The sequence below is a fragment of the Capricornis sumatraensis genome, chromosome 3, assembly GCF_032405125.1.
Source record: "Capricornis sumatraensis isolate serow.1 chromosome 3, serow.2, whole genome shotgun sequence".
NCBI lineage: Eukaryota > Metazoa > Chordata > Mammalia > Artiodactyla > Bovidae > Capricornis > Capricornis sumatraensis.
In genome coordinates, this window is record NC_091071.1 from 15,599,445 (window position 1) to 15,619,484 (window position 20,040).

Genomic DNA, 20,040 nt, shown 5'->3' on the forward strand with positions numbered 1-20,040 from the left:
AGCAAAGCCAGTGAGCAACGAAGACCCAGCGCGGCCAAAACTAAATAATAAAATTATTATTATTTTTTTTTATAAAAATGCTCTCCAACCCTCGGAGGGAGCACAGCCCTGGGGCAGGGCTGGGGAGGCTGGTGACTGGCAAGAATAGGAACCTTCCGCTCAAAGAGGAGAGGACTTCTGAGCTATTGTGGCTGAGTGTCCTGGAGGCAGGAGGGAGCCCCAGACAGGGGCAGGGCTCTGGTGGGGTGACAGGGCTGGTCAGACTGGCCCCACCCACCTCCCTCCAGCAGCCCCACCCCCAGCTTCCGGCCTCTCCAAACATTGGATCCAGCAGTGGACACACCAGTCGGCCAGCTCCAAGCTCTCATGGACCCTGAAGGTAAAGAAGCCTCCCAGACCTCTCTCCCCTATGTCCCTGCACCACCTTCTGCCCCTCTTCCACCCATCCCCGCATCCCATCTCGCCTCCATCCCCAGCCTTCCTCCTCCGAGATCGAGTCTCCGCTAGACCAGCTACTCTTTTACCTACCCCTGTCTCCCTCCAGTCTCTCTGACCCCAAGCACTCTTTTCTGCCCTCCAAAGGCCTCATCTCACTCTAGTTTCTCTCTCCACCACGGGTCCTCAGTTGAGCTCTGGGGAAGAAAGGGGCTTGACCTCTGGGAAATTCGGGGATGGCCTAGAAGTGGCCACATCTTTGGGGGTGCTGAAGGTGCAGGGTAGTGGGAGGCTGGAGCAGCTCCGGACTTTGTCCCTCGCTAACAACTCTGGAGGAGTGAGGCAAAGTCCTGTCCCATGCACCGCGAGGGCGGGGGAGGGGGCCTGAGTCCTGTGAGTCCTGGGATTCTAACGCATGTGAGGAGTGATGCCCAGAGGAGGCTGGATGCAGGATGGCACAGGCCAGGCTTTGGAGTCAAAAAGCCTCCTGTTCGAATCCAAGCTCCACTAGGAATGGGCTGTGTGACCTTGAGCCAGTCAGTTGAGGTCTCAGGGCCCCATTTCCTTGTATCTGCAAAATGATAATACTATTAATAGTTTCCTGCTCCTCAGGTTGGGGGTGGGGGCAGGGAGTGACAGGAACATGGAGGGCTCCCTGCAGCTTCACAGTCCTCTCCTCAGGCTTCCCCTTCCCCAGCTCTGGCCTCCCTCTCCTGGTCCAACGCTTCTTCAGGGCCCACACCTGGCCCCTCTGGCTTGGCCGTGGAACCAGCTCTTGGGGGGTCAAGACCAGTTCTTAGTTTAGAAATTATCTCAGAGGACTTCCCTGGTGGTACAGTGGATAGGAATCCGCCTGCCAATGCAGGGAACACGGGATCAATCCCTGATCTGGGAAGATCCCACAGGCCGCGGACTCCTAAACTCTGTGTGCCCGGAGCTACTGAGCCTGCGCGCTGCAACTACTGAAGCCCGTGGGCCTAGAGCCTGTGCTCCCGACAAGAGAAGCTGCCACAATGAGAAGCCTGTGCGCTGTCACCAAGAGTAGCCCCCCCGCTCACTGCAACTATAGAAAGCTGGTGTGCAGCAACAAAGACCCAGCGCAACCAAAATTAAGTAAATAAACAAATTATTATTTTTTTTTTTAAAGAAATGATCTCAGAGTTAGAGCTGGGGTTCAGGTCCCATCCCTGCCACCAGCCAGTTGTGTGACCTTGCACAAGATCCTTAGCCTCGCTGTGCCTCGGTTTCCTCATTGGGTCATGTGAAAACAGTGCCTACCCTCGGGTTGTGGTGAGGATTAAATGAGATAATACACATCAGGCGCCTGGTACAGAGATCACTCAGTGCAGTTACACTGGTGATGGTGTTGGGTCCTCACAGTCGTCTCTCCAGCTCCGAGGCCACCCCAGGTTCCAGTTCCATTTTGGGGAAATGTGCTTGGTGTGTCAACTCAAACTCCTCTGGTGCCACCAGCTCCATTTCTGTTCATGTCTCGCCAGCTTCCCACTCAGACCGGAAACCTCAGGTCACCTTTGACAGCTCCCTCTCCCTTGAACCCCAATATCCAGACAGTTGCTGTGTGCTATGGATCTACTGCCACGTCTTTCTGGTCCCGCCTCCCTCTGGGGGAGCCTTCCTCTGAGTGGCGGCCTTCACGCATGAGGTGACACTGATGTTTAACCCAGCCAGAAGGGTTGGTGCTGGGATCACTGACCGGGAGTTCAGCCAGGAAGGAGTAGTGAGATCAGTGGGGTGAGGCAAAGGCTGGGGACGCAGAGGAGAGGAGGGGCGAGGACAGAGTTGGGCTAAAAGCAGATGGCAGGCTGGGACTTCCCTGGCGGTCCAGGGGCCAAGACTCTGTGCTCCCAATGCAGGGGACCTTGGTTCAATCCCTGGTCAGGGAACAAGATCCTGCATACTGCAACTAAAGATCCTGCACACTGCAGTGACCAAGACCCGGCACAGCCAAATTTTATTTTATCTATTTATTTTTTTAAATATGAATTTATTTATTTTAATTGGAGGTTAATTACTTTACAATATTGTATTGGTTTTGCCATACATCAACATGAATCCGCCACAGGTATACACGTGTTCCCCATCCTGAACCCCGCTCCCTTCTCCCTTCAAATTTTAAAAGAAGAAGGAGAAGCAGGTGGTAGGCTGGTGGCCAAAGTGTGAGCAGGGGGCGGAATCCCAGGTCTGGGGGTGTGGAATGCAGGAGGCAGTCCCTGTAAACAGAGGTTCTCCCTTTACCCTTTATCTTGGTTCGCTGCTTCCTTGCCTTGGAGAAGGAAATGGCAACCCACTCCAGTGTTCTTGCCTGGAGAATCCCAGGGACGGCGGAGCCTGGTGGGCTGCCGTCTATGGGGTCACACAGAGTCGGACATGACTGAAGTGACTTAGCAGTAGCAGCAGCTGCTTCCTTGCCTAGGCTGTTGCAATAGCTTTGCAACTTATATCTTTCAGGGCTTCCCAGGTGGCTCAGACAGTAAAGAATCTGCCTGCAATGTGGGAGACCTGGGTTCAGTCCCTGGGTTGGGAAGATCTCCTGGAGGAGGGCGTGACAACCCTCTCCAGTATTCTTGCCTGGAGAGCTCCATGGACAGAGGAATCTGGCGGGCTACAGTCCATGCAGTTGCAAAGAGTTGGACACAACTGGAGAGACTAAGCACATTACATCTTTCAAGAACCCTAGGCATGAGACTTCCCAGGTGGTCCAGTGGCTAAGACTCTAGGCTCCCAATGTAGGGGGCCTAGTTTGATTCCTGGTCAGGAAACTAGATTCCACACACCACAGCTAAATATCCCACACGCCAAAACTAAAAAGATCTCACTTGTCACAGTGAAGATCAAAGATCCTGGGAGGGGTGGGGCAGGGGGAGGCTGCAACTAAGACCTGGCACAGCATTTATTTAAATAAATAAATAAATATTTTTAAAAATCTTAAAAAAAAAGAATCCTAGGTACAACTTGCACATGAAAACTTAAAAGTGCATTTTTCATCATGTGACTTCAGATCAAAAGTTTGATGAATTTGCCATTGCCTGTTAAGTGAGACCCTAACTGTTTCCTGTTATTCAGGGCCTGCTCAGTCTGGCCCCTTCCTCCCACTCAGCCCTCTCTCTCACCATGTGCACCTTCAGCTCCATAAGCCTCAGGCCTTCCTCTGCCCATCCAGCCCCAGCCTTCTCTTACTGCTCTCTCTTTAACAGCAGGTCTCCTCTCCTTGTCTGAAGCCCTGTAGATTGTTTTACCACTTGTGTGACAGGCAATCCCCTTTGGCTCTCTTTGGAGGTCATTTCGCCTCTCTAGGGAGAGAAAGGGAAAAGAAAACTTTTTATCTGGAAGCCAGGGTGCTAACCAGCCTCTGTCTCCATCTGGTGTTTGCCAAATGGATCAACAAATAAGTAGATGGGAGAACAAAGCTGCCAGAGTCAGACCCCTGGGTTCAAAGACACCAGCTGAGTGGGTGTTGGCTCAGGCCCTTAACATGAGCCGCCCATTTCCTCCTTATTGTTACCCTGTGCTTTTTTTCATGAAATTGACTCTCAGAGAGGTTAGGAAATTGCCTTAGGTCACCCACCATGTAGGTGATGGAGCCGGGATTTGAATCAGGCATTTCCGACCAACCCCTCCCCTGCCCCCCATCCAGGCTATTCCTACTGCACCAGGAGACAGAACGCTGGACCCCTGGATTGGCTTGTAGAATTCTGTGAATAGTGATATAATAAATATATAATAATTAAAAAATAATTGAGTGAATTATATGATAAGGTGGGATAAGTGAGGGGACTCTGGGTCAGCCTGCCTAGACTTATCCTGCCTTCACACACTTCGGACCTGTGTGAACTTTGGGCAAATTACTTTCTTATTCAGTGCCTCAGTTTCCTTATTTGTAAAAGGGGGATAATAATAGTACCTACCTTATGAGTGTTGTTGGGAGGATTAAATGTATTAATATGTAGAAAATGCTTGGGACAGGGCTAGGGAAGGACAATATGTGTTAGCGGTTATTCTTATTATACACGATGTCACTTCAGATTCTATTATAGACAAGTAGTAGCAGGCACCAGAGTTTTAAGAAAAACCTATAAATGCAAAACCTTTAAAACTGACATCTATTTAAATTTTTTTTTCCAGTCAGTTGGGGAAAACCATCATCACTTGCTTTTAGCTGGAACATTTTGTCAGCCTCATATAAGTCACTGTTGTTCCAAGCACAAGCCATATGGTTACACACGGTTACACCCGGTCATACATCAAATTAAGAACAGAAACTTGTGGTATTTGTCTTACATGCATTTGTAGAACCTGCCTTTGTGCCAGTTCATCAAAAGCATGATCAAGTACTTATTACATGATTGGAGGAAAGATGCAGGGATGGGAGCTCTGATTCTAGCCCATTCGCTCTTGGTACCAAGTCACTGGCCAGTTAGGGCAACATAGAAAAATCAGTTAATAGGGATTCTCTGGTGGTCCAGTGGTTAAGAATCCACCTTGGAATGCATGGGTTGCTGGTTTGATCCCTGGTCGGGAAACTAAGATTCCACATCCGTTGGAGCAACTAGGCCCATTTGCCACAACTACTGAGCCAAGCATTCCAGAGTCAAGCATTCCATTCCAAACCATTAGAGAGGTTTGTGTACTACAACAGAAGATGGCAAGTGCTGCCGTAATTAAGACCCGGCGCAATTAAGACCTGATGCAGCCAAATAAAGAACGGGGAACATTTTTTAAAAAATCAGTCAACAATCCAGAATCCAGATGAGAATAGCAAAAGTGCCAGTGGTGGGAGGAGGGAGGAGGAATCTTCAAATATTCTGCCAGAGTCTTCAGTTTACCTGCATCTTTTTACATTATTTGTAAAGAAATAAATGCAGGAAATTTCCCCAGATGCTTTGTGTGTGTGCATGCTCAGTCGGTTCAGTCATGTCTGCCTCTTTGTGACCCCATGGATTGTAGCCTACCAGGCTTCTCTTTCCATGAGATTTCCCAGGCAAGAATACTCAAGTGGGTTGCCATTTCCTCCTCCAGGAGATCTTCCTGACTTAGGGATCGAACCCTCATCTCTTCGTCCAGCAAGAGGCAGGCGGATTCTTTACATCTAGCGCCACCTGGGAAGCCCAACTTCCCCCACCCCACCCCCGTCCAGATGCTTCAGATTCCCTCAAAAACAGAGATGCCAGTTTTTCAAATCCTTTCCCCCTGCAGTGGAAGTACAGAGTCTTAACACTGTACTATTAGGGGAGTCCCAGAGATGCCAATATTTTTAAAAATTCTGGAATAACCAGTGAAGAAAGTATTGCCTTGAGAGATCAAGGTGACACCTCACGGGGTCACACTATAATCTCTGAAGTTCAGGTGTCTTGAGAGACTATTTACATAGAAAAACAGCGAGGATAAAAACGGGACCGACAGGGCTTACAGCTGTTTCCTCAGTGCTGCGACTTCTGCTCAGGCAGCTGCAAAAACAGCCTGCTTCTCTTGTGCAGTTCCTTTCAGCTTCAGCAGCTAATTAGGAGAGCCTTATTTTCAAAGCTCCCCACAGGAATTTCTGTGGTTCGAAATGCACAAGAGAGTTGGGGCTTAAAGAAATCCAGATGTACTTATTTGTTTTTCAGGAACATTCTGCATTTACAATAGCTGATCTTGCCTAAGAGAGCCAGACAGGAAGCCCTGCTGGAGGAGGCAGTGTGGTTCTAAAGCTAAAACTACCTTCTTTGGACAGGGAAGACCAGGGTCCACGCTGGTCATTTCCTTTTCTTATCTTCTAATTTTTTTTTTGTTTGTTTGTTTTGTTTTGCTGTAATGCATGGCCTACGAGATCTTAGTTCCCCAACCAGGGATTGAAACCAGGCCCTCTGCAGTGAAAGCACAGAGTCCTAACCAGTGGGCCACCAGGAAAGTCCTATTTTCTAGCTCTGTTCTTTAGGTAATTTCCCTTTGCATTTCTGAACCTAGGTTCTCTGTCTTAGTAACCTCTATCATGAAGAAGGGCAGTAGGTAGGATTTGTGACTTTGTGTATATATACATATATAGACTTCCCAGGTAGCTTAGCTGGTTAAAGAATCTGCCTGCAATGCAGGAGACCTCGGTTTGATTCTGGGTCGGGAAGTTCCCCTGGAGAAACAATAAGCTACCCACTCCAGTGGCCTGGAGAATCCCCACGGACAGAGGAACCTGGCAAGCTACAGTCCATGGGGTTGCAAAGATCGCGACTAAGCACAGCACACTACACATATATATAGCAAGTGCCAGGCATCTGGCGCTCACCAAGGTATAGTAGTCACACAGGTTCTCGTCCTGTGGTTCGGAAGCTCTCAATTCTGTTATGAATTAGAATTAAGTTACCACATTCCAGACCAGTTACATTAGAATCTCTGGGGGTGGGGCCAAAACATTATATACATTTGGCACAGCTCTCTGGATAATTCCATTGTATAGCCAAGGTTGAGAATCACTGCTCTATTCATCCTCCCCCAAAATTTCTTTGACCTTATCCTAAGCGAAGGTCCTCTCTCTCCTTTCCATTTTTATGTTTTACTTTTTCATTATAGAGAAACTTCAAATGTACACAAGGTAGATAGAAAAGTATGATGAATTCTCACATACTCATCATCCAGCTTCAACAACCACCAACTTTTGGCCAATCCAGTCCCATCCATACTCCCCCACCCTTTTCTTTTGGCAGTGCCACTCCACATGTAGGCTCTTAGTTCCTTGACCAGGGATTGAACCTGTTCCCCTTGCAGGGAAAGGATGGAGTCTTAACCACTGGACTGCCAGGGAAGTCCCCATTCCCTTTAATTTCTAACTTCCAAGACTATCTTAAAGGAAACCCAGGTCTCAAATATTTCCATACATAAATATCTCAATATTTTGTTATTTTTAAACTGTTTTTAAAATATAATTTTTTTTTGTATCACGACCATAACCCACTTCAAAAAATATTTCCTTAATGTTACCAAATACCCAGTCAGTGTTCGAATTTTTAACTGTTTTGTAAATGTTCTAATTTGATTTCCATTTGTTTGGTTGAAGTAGGATCCAAATAAGATCTATTGTGATTGGTTAGTGTGGGTTTAGATTCTTTTAATCTTTGGTTTTCCTTACAATGTATGGGTGGTGCTAGAGGTAAAGAACACTCTGGCCAATGCAGGAGACTGTAAGGGACTCAGGTTGGATCCTGGGGTTGGGAAAATCCTCTGGGGGAGGGTATGGTACCCCACTCCAGTATTCTTGCCTAGAGAATCCCATGGACACAGAAGCCTGGTGAGCTATAGCCCATAGGGCGCCAAAGAGACAGACCCAACTGAAATGACTTAGCACACATGCACAGAGAAGAAACTGGGCTATATTCTAGAGAGTTTCCTATGGTCTGAGTTTGGCTGGCTGTATCCCAGTGGTATGGTTTAACATATTCTCCTGTCTTCCAGTTTTCTTGTGAATTGGTGGTTGCGTTAGAAGTGTGATCTGATTCTGGTTGAGCTGTTTTGCCAAGAATATTCCACAGGTTGGGGAGTGTTCTGTCCGGAGTGCCCAGTATCTGGTTGACTTTCCTCTTGATGTTGGCTTTTGATCCAGTCCTTGGATCCACCAGGTTACTAAGGTTGCAAAATGATTCCTGCCTTTTGGCAGAGTATTGGTGCTTGTTTTTATTTAAGTAAGCAATTCAACGCTTTTTGGTAAATTTACCAAGTTATGCCACCATCACCAGACCATATCACCCCAGTAAGATCCCATGTTTAATTTTTGGCCCCAGACAATCACTCATCTGATGTCTTGTCTCTCTCCATTCACCTTTTCTGGATGTTTCATATAAACCAAGGTATACAACAGGTGGTTTTGTGTGAGCACTTGTTCTTAACCTTTCTGTGCATCTGAATCCCATGGGGAGCATTTCCAAAACTTGGGTTCATGGGAACCGCCCTGGAAAGATTTTGATTCGATTGATCTGGGATGGACCTGAGCAGCAGAGTCCGGAAAGCTCCCAGGGGCTTCCGAAGTGCAGCCCAGGGGGAGGGCCCTCCTTTCTCAACTTCCCTCCCCGGCCCCTTCTTTCCCGTGACCATGTGGCTTCTGCCTCAGAAACGATCTTCCATCTGCCCCAACCCCTACCCCCACCCCGCCCCGGCTCCTCCATTGGTTTCTGCCCAGTTCAGGGCTTCCTCACTTTCTGTCCGGCCAGTTGCCGCAGCCTCCTTTTGCCTCCCAACCCGTCTCCAGTTGATGGCTGAAGTGACCTTTCTAGAACTAAGTCATAATCATACCATTCCCTCTTTTAAAATTCTATGATGACCCCCAGGATTTGTCCAAAGTTCTCCGCTAATTGGTTTAGCCCCCTTTTCACTCTGACCTCAAGCTTGAGACATTTCTCCCATGAATCCTCTACAGCCCTCCCTTACCTCCTTTATCTTCTTGCTTCTGAACCTCGAGCACTTGCTCTTTTGTGTCTTGCCCTCCCTCCTCCCCACCCTCTCACCCCTGCCTGGCAAACATGACTCATCCTTTAAGACCACTAAGACTCCCCGCTTCCTCAGGGACGGTTAGTCATTTCTTCCTTTTCGCTCTGGGTAAATGCTTCATTCATCCCATCAGCAAACACACCTGCTGTATGCCAGCGTTCCTGCTGTTGTTCAGTCACTCAGTCGTGTCTGACTCTGCAACCCCATGGACTACAGCACGCCAGGCTTCCCCGTCCTTCAGCATCTCCCGGAGCTTGCTCAAATTGATGTCCATTGAGTCAGTGATGCCATCCAACCACCTCATCCTCTTGCCCCCTTCTCCCGCCTTCAATCTTTCCCAGCCATCAGAGTCTTTTCCAGTGAGTCAGCTCTTTGCATCCTGTGGCCAAAGTATTAGAGCTTCAGCATCAGTGCTTCCAGTGAATATTCAGGGTTGAATTTCCTTTGTGTTCTTGAGGATGTTAGAAATATAAACTCCCTGAATTTTCATAACAAGTCTATGGGGTTATCAGTGTTATTCCTATTACAGTTGGTACACAGAAGGTCCCCTGAAAGGTAGAGCCACCTGCCCAGGATCACTTAGTTAAATGTAATAGAAGAATATTGGAACCCATACTGAGTGGTCCTGGAGTCTGGGCTCTGATTCCTTCCACTGTGCCACCTCTCTGCTCAGATAAGTATCATCAAACACTTAATTTCAAACTAAACAATATAAGGGGACTTCCCTGGTGGTCCAGTGGTTAAGACTAGGCTCTGCCGATGGGGTGCAAGTTTGATCCCCGGTGGGGGAATTAAGATCCCACATGCCTTTCGCATGACCGAAAGATAAAAATAATGTGAAACTGGACTTCCCTGACGGTCCAGTGGTTAAGAATCTGCCTGCCAATGCAGGAAACACGATGAGTTTGATCTCCAGTCCAGGAAGATTCCACATTCCTTGGGGGCAATGAAGTCCTCGGGCCACAACTATTGAAGCCCACCGCCCTGGAGCTCATACTCCGCACCCAGAGAAGCCACTGCAATGAGAAGCCTCTAGGCACAACTAGAGAAAAGCCTTTGCAGCAACGAAAACCCAGTGCAGCCAAAAGTAAATAATTTTTAAATAATATGAAATTGTCAATATGCAAGCCGCACACTTGTTTGGGTCAGCGTGCCAGGCACTTGGGCTATAGCAGAAAAATCAGTGGACCTCTTGGCCCCGGGGAGAAAACACCAGCAGAAGATGACATTGACGGATGAACAAGGAGCTGCGTGAGCACGTGACCTGGTTTAGGGGGTCTGTGAGAGCCCCCGGCCAAGGAAGTGATGTCTAAGGGAAGATCTGAAGAGGACTGAGAGGTGAAGGAGGCGTCTGGGGTGAGGGTGAGGAAAAGGACTTCAGGGGGCAGGAACAACCTTAGAATACCATAGGCGAAGGCCTGAAAGCTAAGAGAAAGAGCTGCCCATTCTGCCACCCAGCAGTTAGTACCTGGCACAGAGCTAGCGCTCAGCAAGGATTTGTCCAAAGAATAAATGAAAAATGGAAAGAAGTCAAGAGAGCTGGCACTGATACAATGAAAGTGAGGCTTTGAGCGGGAGAGCGATCCACTTAAATTTCCGTTTTTACGGTTTGATTTTGAAAGTCAGGTTTAATGAGATATAACCACAGACAGTAAAATTCACCCTTTCCTGTGTCAACTTCTATGAGTCATGACAAGTGCATCAGTATTGTCGCCACCATCATAGACAAAATCTAGGCTAGTTCAATCACACCCCCCGACTGGGTGCTGCTCCCTTTGTGGCCAGCCCCTCCCCTGCCCTCAGGCAACCCCTGTTCTGTTCTCTGTTGTATCATTTTGCTTTTTCCAGAACATAGCTACATAGATGGACTCAAATAACATGTCACTTTTTGTTTTGGCTGCGCTGGGTTTTCATCACAGCATTCGGGGTCCCCTGCATTGGAAGGCAAATTCTTAACCACTGGGCCACCAGGGAAGTCCCAGCGTGTCGCTTTTTGAATCTGGCTTCTTTACTTAGAATAATGCATTTGAGATGTGTGCCTGTTAGGTGTATCAGTAGTTCATTTCGTTTTTCATTGCCAAGTCGAATTCCATTGTATACATGCATCACAGTTCGTTTATCTGATACTCACCAGTCCAAACATTCAAATTCACTTTAAAAAGTAAACATCACAGCACCTGGGTCTGAATGGAGTGGAGGCCTTTGCATCCACCTCTGCTCTTTGTTCACTGGCCTTTTGCCTGGCTGGATCGTGAATGGTGGAGACAGGACTATGTCTTTTTCATTGACTTTGTTCCCAGCACCTGGCCAGGGCACAGCTGGTTCTGAGGAGGGAATGAGAAGCCACTTGGGTCGTTGCAGAGAAGAACATGGGGAAGGAGGGTCAGGTGAAAGCACAGAGATCTGTGGCTGGGGTGGGGAGGGGCAGGTGCTTGGTTTTGGGAAAGAAAGGCTGAAAAAGAAGGGCTTTGGGCTTCGCAGATGGCTGAGTGGTAAAGAATCCACCTGCCAATGCAAGAGATGGCAACACTCCAGTATTCTTGCCTGGAAAATTCCATGGACAGAGGAATGTGGCAGGCTACAGTCCTCGGGGTCACAAAGAGTCAGACACGACTGAGCGACTGAGCAGGCATGCACCTTCTGAGAGTAGAGCAAGCCAGACTGGCCTTAACTTCAACTTGGAGCAGGACTTCCTGGTGGTCCAGTGGTTAAGATTCCATGCTCCCAATGCAGGGGGTATGGGTTCAATCCTTGCAGCGGCGGGGAGGACTAAGATCCCCACATGTGGCGTGGCCAAAAGACAAAATCTTCAACTTGGAGTGAAAGTAGGGGAAACAAACAACCCCCTTTACAGGCTATCAAATTGTCACCTCCGCCCACTTCAAGCTGAGTCCATCTGCAGCGCCCTCCACAAGGCTGTAGTTCTTCTCTTGACTAACAGATGGCAATGTTGCACCATTGTGTGGTCACCCCACTCATTTCAACAGACACAGGGGCCCTGCAAACCAGCAGTAAGGACCTCAGAGAACACTTTGTCCTTAACGCTTAGAGGGCTCGGCCACACTCCTGAAGCTCTGTCTCGAAAAGCAAAGGCTCAAACACAATCTCCCCATGTTCTTTCCTCCTTATACTACTCCATCTCTAGAGAGAAGGCATGTTTTGGAGGGCAAAGGTGAAGCACAGATGCCCATGACCCTGAGGCCCGGCTAGTCTCACTCTGCTGTCAGTTTGCTTTGTGACCTCAGTTGACTTGCCTTTCCTTTCTGGTCCTCAGTCTCCACGTCTATAAAAAGCTGAACATCCAGCTTTAAAATTCTTGGTGCTATGGAGAAGACAGGGATCGGAAAGACATACAGCTCATGTTCTCCTGGGAGCTTCAGCTAATAAATAACCCATCCTTCTATGATAGGCAGATGGAAAAGCCACAGAATGACATTTTAGGTGGCTGCATGTCTCTTATAGTTGACAAATAGCTGTTGATCCAGCATTAGGTTTACCAGATACAATACAGGGCACTCAGTTGAATCTCAGATAACTGACAGACAATTTTGAAGAGAAAGCATGTCCTAAATATTGCCTAGAATATATTTATACTAAAAAAACTTTGATGTTTGTCAGAAATTTAAATTTAACTAGGAGACTTCCTGGTGGTTCAGTGGTTAAGAATCCGCCTGCCAATGCAAGGGACACAGGTTCGATCCCTGGTCCCGGAAGCTCTCACATGAGCCAGAGCACCCTGCAGTCTACGATCTGCAACAAGAGAAACCACCACAGTGGTGCCTGCGTACTGTAACTCGAGAGTAGCCCCTTGTTGCACAGAGATTGCACACAGCAATGAACAGCCCGTGCAGCCAAAAATAAATAAATACATCAATTTAACTAGGTGTCCTGTATTTTCATTCGGTCAATCTGGCAACATTGTTCAGCTTACAAGGCCTACCCAGTGCCTCAGCCCCTCTCCCAGGACCCCCAGATCTTCACCCTGACTGGCTAGTGCCCAATTCAGCCAGCGGTTAAATATTTTGACCGTCACTCGACTATCAGAAAGGCAGCCAACATGTAATGCCATTCTCTCTCTTTCCCTCCCAGGCCTGGCGCGTCTGCTGCCTCCTGCCACTCTGGCCGCCCTGGCAGACAGCTGGTTCCGAGAGGACTGCCCAGGCCTCAACTACGTGGCCTTGGTCTCGGGGACAGCCCCCTCGCAGGCGGTGCTGTGGGCCAAGTCCCCAGGGGTGCTGGCAGGGAGGCCCTTCTTTGATGCCATCTTTGCCCAAGTCAACTGCCAGGTCTCCTGGTTCCTCCCTGAGGGATCAAAGCTGGTGCCTGTGGCCAAAGTGGCCGAGGTCTGGGGCCCTGCCCACTGCCTGCTGCTGGGGGAGCGGGTGGCCCTTAACACGCTGGCCCGCTGCAGCGGAGTTGCCAGCATGGCTGCTGCTGCGGTAGAGACTGCCAGGGGGACCGGCTGGGCCGGGCATGTGGCAGGCACGAGGAAGACTACCCCAGGCTTCCGGCTGGTGGAGAAATACGGGCTCCTAGTGGGCGGGGCTGCCGCTCACCGCTACGACCTTGGCGGGCTGGTGATGGTGAAGGACAACCATGTCATGGCAGCCGGTGGTGTGAAAAAGGTGTCTGTCTGTCCAGCTGAGTCCCTACCCTGGCCCTGCTCCAACCCCAGCCCCCATCACAGTCCTTCCCCGCTACCAGGGACCCCCAGCCACTCCTTGGTGAAACAGTGATGGCCTGGGGCCGGGTGGGATGTGAGACTCCTCGACCCCTCAGAGGTTCCATCTGTGAAGGGAGGGGTTGGACTTGCTTCTTCTCCAGCCTTCCTCAGCTGGTTGGTATGATGCTCCAGGGCAAAGGACGAATTATTGGAAGCCAGTGTTGATGACTCTACAACCTTAGGCAGGTCACTCAAACTCCCTGGACCTGTTTCCTTTATGTGAAACTGTGCTTGAAGACCTTTTCGAGTCTTAATATTCTGAGTCGATTGAACTCAGGTCCAAATGCCAAAGTGTGCTGAATCTGGCCTTTTTTTGCCTCACAAAAATGGTAATTTCATGTGGTTTCACCTAATGTGTGTGTGCTAATGTGCAAAAAGCCATTTGCACGCCCCGTTTCCTCATGAACCCCAAGTGTTAGTCACTCAGTCGTGTCTGACTCTTTGCCACCCCATGGTCTGTGGCCCGCCAGGCTCCTCTGTCCATGGGATCCTCAAGGCAAGAATACGGGAGTGGGTTGCCGTGAACCCCAAGCTCATTATCTATCTGGAGCCTTTCGCGTGGCAGTCCCAGCTCACTTGCCCTGGGGCGGCCAGGTGCCACCCAGTCTCACTGTCACCCCTGCGGCCTGCCAGGCGGTGCGGGCGGCACGGCGGGCGGCCGACTTCGCCCTGAAGGTGGAGGTGGAGTGCAGCAGCCTGCAGGAGGCTGTGGAGGCGGCCGAGGCAGGAGCGGACCTCGTCTTGCTGGACAACTTCAGGCCTGAGGTGAGGCCGGGGCGGCTTTCTGGGGAGGGGCCGGGTCAGGGGCTCTCACCTCTCCCCGGTTCGTGTCCCACAGGAGCTGCACCCCACGGCCGCCGCGCTGAAGGCCCAGTTCCCCAGTGTGAGTGTGGAGGCCAGCGGGGGCGTCACGCTGGACAACCTCCCGCAGTTCTGTGGGCCCCACATCGATGTCATCTCTTTGGGGATGCTGACTCAGGCGGCCCCGGCCCTCGATTTCTCCCTCAAGCTGTTTGCTGAAGGGGCCACTCCAGTGCCCCACCCCCGCCGCTCCTAAAGCCAAGGAGGCTACCCAGGCAGTGGGATAAGGTGGTTTCATGGGACCCTCAAGGTTTCTTTAAGTCCAGTGGCCAATAGGACACTTTGGCATCAGACTGTGCTGAGGCTGGCTCTGCCACGCGCTGCCTGGGGGTCTGCGAAGGACTGACTTCACCTCTGCTCACTTCAGTTTCCTAATCTGTAAAATGGGTCTAATCAACCTTACAGACTTCTTGGGGGTGGTAATTAGCACAGAGTAAATGCTCAGTAAATGTTAGAAATTGCCATCATTCATCTGTTCTAAGATGCACTTTTTTTTCCCTTCACACACTGAAGTCGCCTTTAACTAACAGCGTCTAATGGTCCCTGTCAGACAGACATGGGTTGTCACGTAGCCCTTGTGGTCTGTGCATGCCGTTATAGGTACAACATGATAACGATCTATGTGGAAATTAGTCTTCCAACAAGCATAAAATAGAAATTGTAAGTACTAAGAAAGGACTGGTTTGACAGTTTTCTTTTTGAGTAAGTGTGTGTGTTTCTGGGCTTCCCAGGTGGTGCAGACATAAAAGAATCTGCCTGCTGATGCAGGAGATGCAAGAGACGTGGGTTTGATCCCTGGGTTGGGAAGTTCCCCAGGAGAAGGAAATGGCAACCCACTCCAGTATTCTTACCTGGAAGATCTCATGGACAGAGGAGCTTGGTGGGCTACAGTCCATGCGGTTGCAGACTTGGACATGACAGAACACAACGCAACGTGATGTGTGTTTTACAATCAATGGTTTCTTATATTTAAGGATATGTGGACCCAGTCTGATGTCCAGCTGGAATATTACACTTGGTTAATGCCCATGTTGTACTGATGACTAAGTATTTCACGTTTCGCCTCTGGCTACTATTACCATCTCTTTGGTTGGACGTGAGAACTTGTTCATTCCTCACTTTTGGGGTCCCCAACAGACTCCACCACCCATTCTTCTCCAGATGAAACCCCCATTGGGTGCTGAAGGCCTTTTAGGATATCATTAGTTGGGAGAGATACGCAGCTGCTGAGCCTCTGAGAGGACCAGAGCCTAGGTCAGTTAGGGAGTAAGGAAGGGATGGGTGGGGGCCCGTGTTCAGATATCAAACCTCATTCTGTGCTAGGTCAGGACTCAGAGGTCTAAGCAGAGGGTCTAAATCCAGCCCCCCAAGCACACATGCACACCCGCACCCCTGAGGTCTTGCCCATTTGTGTGGCCATTCCTACCCTCACCTCGAACCTCTCTCTCTCTGACCCATCTGGGAGCCTCTGGGAGGAACGAGAGCATGAAGGGCCCCAAGGGTCAAGGTCCCCAGGGTGCTTCCTTCTGGAAGGGCTTCAGTCTGGAGTCACCTCTCCCCTCCCAGAATCTACTCTCTTCTCCACCCTTTGCCAGGAGGAGAGAAAAACAGGTCTCAGCCACAGAGGCTCCTTCTTCAGGGGAAGGCTGGGGGTCCCAGTCTGTCTTGAGGGATCAATTCTACCCTTCTGCCCCCTTTTCAACCCTGGAGATCAGCGATGGGAAAGGAGCAGATCAAGAAAACATCAAGCTTACCCCAGATGGGAAAGCTCCAGACAGGCCAATACCTTCATCTTTCAAGCATCAGATGTGTGCTGAGCACCTGCCATGGCCAGGCTCTGAGCACACCATGGAGATTCATCTAGCAAAGATGCCGGGCAGAAGTGGCTGGTGCCTTGGCCGATGTCCTGAACTAAAGGGGCTATTCTCACAGGACATGGACCAGAGATGCCACCTGGGCTACACCTATGCTGCGATACACACTTCCACCCTAGGGTCCTCCTGTCCTGCCTCCAAGGAAACAAAGACACTCTCTGCCAGGCAGCCTTCCCTGCTCCAGGGATCTTAGATCTTCGAGGACCAGCTCCTCCGACCTGCAGGGGGATAGCTGAACCCTCATGGAACTGGGTGTCAGGACAGAAATGGGGACCCAAGATGAGCAGGGAACTGAAAGGCAAAAGCCTTGGGCTCAAGAGGGAGTCAGAGTCTAGTAGAGGCAGAAGGGAGACGTGTACTAGGAGTCTCAAACTCAAATGCCTCTAGGATCCAAGCACGTGAGACAAATGGGGGAGGCTGGAAGAAGACGCAGGGGAGCAAACTGTGGCCAACCGGAGAATGTGGGCGGTAACCACAGCATCCCAATTAAAATAGAAAAAATGCAAGCTGCCAGGCTGAATCTCAAGCTCACACTTGAACAGAAAAATGAACCAGTCCTCCCAGCCTGATCCTAAATGCAAGCACTGGGAGGGGATTCCCCCACCTGCCTAGAAGAAAAGGGAGCGTAGGGAGGCAAAAACAATTCATACTCTCCTTGCAAGGGTGGATTTCCAGGCAGAGGAGACTGTAGGCAAAGGGTCAGAAGTGGGAAATGGCTTGGATTGTTTGGTTAAGATTTGAGGCTGAGATCAGGAGAGGCGAGATGACTAGGAGCTGGGCAGCATCCAGACCACAAAATGGTAGGTCAGAGGACTTGGACTCTGTCCCAAGAACAATCAGATTGAAACTGGAAAATGAGATAAGCATATTTGCAGGAAGATCTATTTGAAGGGGCCAGAGTGGCTGTAGGCAGGCCAAGGGAAGGCTGATACCGCTACTCAGAGGGCTTGAATGTGGGTCATGGCAGGTGGTCAGCAAGAAGGGAGGGCAGGTAGGAGAAATAGTATCTGCAAAGGCTCAGGGGGCAGATGGAACCTGATGGGTTCAGGGCCAGAGGAAGAACTGGGTGTGGCTGTGAGAATGAGGAGACAGGGGTGAATGGCCAAAGTCTCACATTTCACCTGGTATCTACCTGGTATCTTCCTTCTTCCCTGACCAGCCTGAGACTAGGCTCAGATGACTTCCACAGGCTGCCCCCACCCAGCATAAAGCCAATGTCCATTAAAGCAAACATGCCCATCAAATCAGGTGCAAATCAAGGCAGCATATACAGCATCATCACTGCCGGCTGCTGGGGGAGAAGGGAGCGCACGTTTATTTAACTGGGGGCCCTTGCTCAGCACGTGTAGGTCTCGTTCTCAGTTCATGCTTATGGGAGTGGGGATGTTAGTATCTCGCGTTTGCTCAGGAAACTGAGGCTTTATGAAGTTAAGAATGTTGCTCAGGGTCAATAAAGTGGAGGAGCAGATTCAAAAATAAGTATTTGTTGAAAGCCTACTATGTGCCAGGCACTGTCTTAGACGCTGGATATACAACAATGAGCAAACGGTGAAAAAGCCCTAGTCTTATGGAGTTTATATTCTAGTGGGGGGCTCTGTGTGGGGGCGGGGCGGGGTAGGGAAGAGAATAAACAATGGAGTGGCGAGGGGAGAATAGACAATGAAAAAAATACCTAAGAATACCGCCAAATCCCCTTATGGCCACCAGAGGGCACTGCAGTCACAGCACCGTCCATTCTGCTCTGATTCCATCTTCCTTTCCGATTTCAAAGATCCTAGGCTAAGAGGCAAAGGCGATGGCACCCCACTCCAGTGTTCTTGCCTGGAGAATCCCAGGGATGGGGGAGCCTGGTGGGCTGCCGTCTACGGGGTCGCACAGAGTCGGACACGACTGAAGCGACTTAGCAGTAGCAGCAGCAGGCTAAGAGGCTATGAATAATGTGCAGCATCTGCCCAAGAAGGAAAGCTGAGGAGGAGTGTCCACCAGGCGTGTCTTCCACCCACTTTTCCAGCTTAATCCCCTCATCAGTTCCCCCTCCAACTGCTTAAGGTATCTCAGTGACTTCAAGACCCTGTGTACTCCAGAGACCACCAAGACTCATTCAGCTCACCAAACTTTCCATGCTCCACACCGCCCCCACCCCATTCTGCTAACGTTTACTCACCTACCCAGGCCCCTTCCATCCACCCATGCCCCTTCCATGCATCCATTTGTCTTCCCACCCCTCCACCCAACCCAACCACTGGAACACTAAGTGTACAGGGTCAGGGAAGACAAGAGATCAAAGTAGGTTGGCAGAGCCCGTGAACTCAGTGGGCATGAGCTTTTTAGTGAGTCAAGGCCAGAGAAAGCTGAAAGCATTTAAAAACAGCAAGACATTACTAGCAAACCAAATTGTATCTGCAAACAATTCAACTCTGGATCTTTAAAAAATCCCACTGTGCTATTATGTGGTGTGGACATGTATATTAATTTATTGTTAGCCCTTCAGGACAATACAGTAGGTAAAATTCCATAAATGTTTCAACATCTCTGTACATCGTTCCAATCACTTCCTGAGGAATAGAACATTTTGGCAGTTATTCAGTAACTGCTTTTAAAAGCTGCTTTCTGAGGCCCTAAGTAACTCAGCTTGTAAAACCAAACTACAAAGATCTGAAGAGAATCTGACCGTGAGGTTCTGAATAATATCTCCATTGATCTCTGTGCACAGTAGATTTACTCCAGGTAACATGGGCTTTATTTCAGGTAGGTAGTCCTCTTTGGATCCCTGGATCTAGTACAGCACACTCAGGGAATGATCAGAGGCAGAGATCCTCTTATGTACCTCTAGTTCGGTGGGTCACTGGGTAACCTATTTCTTCTTCCAGCTCTTGAGCTAAAATTTTCAAAAGACTTAGCACTAACAAAGATCTATCTCATAAATCACTTGCTTCTTAATATTTGGCTGCTTATTAACAAAAGAAAAGATTCTTTTGAAATATTACATCAGTATATAAAGAACAATGCTGAAACTTCCCTGGTGGTCCAGTGGTTAAGAATCCGCCTGCCAATGCAGGGGACACGGGTTTGATCCCTTGTCCGGGAAGATTCCACATGCTGTGGGGCAGCTAAGCCCGTACTCCACAACCACTGAGCCTGTGCTCTAGAACCCATGCTCTGCAACAAGAGAAACCACTGGAACAAGAAACCTACACACAGCAATTAGAGAAAGCCCTTGCAGTAACGAACACCCATCGTAGCCAAAAATAAATAAGGAAAGAACAATGTTGATTCCTTAAAGGCTGGATAAAAATCATGCTTCCCACATTAAAACAAAACAAAAACAATTTTAAAACCCCCTTAACTGGAAAGTTACGACCAACCTAGATAGCATATTCAAGAGCAGAGACATTACTTTGCCAGCAAAGGTCCGTCTAGTCGAGGCTATGGTTTTTCCTGTGGTCATGTATGGATGTGAGAGTTGGACTATAAAGAAAGCTGAGCACTGAAGAATTGATGCTTTTGAACTGTGGTGTTGGAGAAGACTCTTGAGAGCCCCTTGGACTGCAAAGAGATCCAACCAGTTCATTCTAAAGGAGATCAGTCCTGGGTGTTCTTTGAAAGGAATGATGATAAAGCTGAAACTCCAGTACTTTGGCCACCTCACGCAAAGAGTTGACTCATTGGAAAAGACCC

The 20,040-nt window shown here is 49.3% G+C and overlaps 1 protein-coding gene across 3 annotated transcripts; it reads left to right on the forward strand.

Annotated features, from left to right (window-relative positions):
* The first annotated feature begins 322 nt into the window (after nucleotides 1-322).
* On the forward strand, nucleotides 323-15,484 carry QPRT (quinolinate phosphoribosyltransferase). Of its 3 annotated transcripts, none has more exons than XM_068967152.1 (4): nucleotides 323-379; nucleotides 12,994-13,529; nucleotides 14,261-14,392; nucleotides 15,220-15,484. In XM_068967152.1, exons 1-4 carry the CDS (start codon nucleotides 367-369, stop codon nucleotides 15,232-15,234), a joined length of 696 nt encoding a protein of 231 aa, XP_068823253.1. In that variant the 5' UTR covers nucleotides 323-366; the 3' UTR covers nucleotides 15,235-15,484. The 3 variants fall into 3 exon arrangements, with proteins under 3 accessions (XP_068823253.1, XP_068823252.1, XP_068823251.1); XM_068967151.1 differs by lacking the exon at nucleotides 15,220-15,484 and adding an exon at nucleotides 14,466-15,211; XM_068967150.1 differs by lacking the exon at nucleotides 15,220-15,484 and having other exon boundaries at nucleotides 14,261-15,211.
* The last annotated feature ends 4,556 nt before the right edge of the window (nucleotides 15,485-20,040 follow it).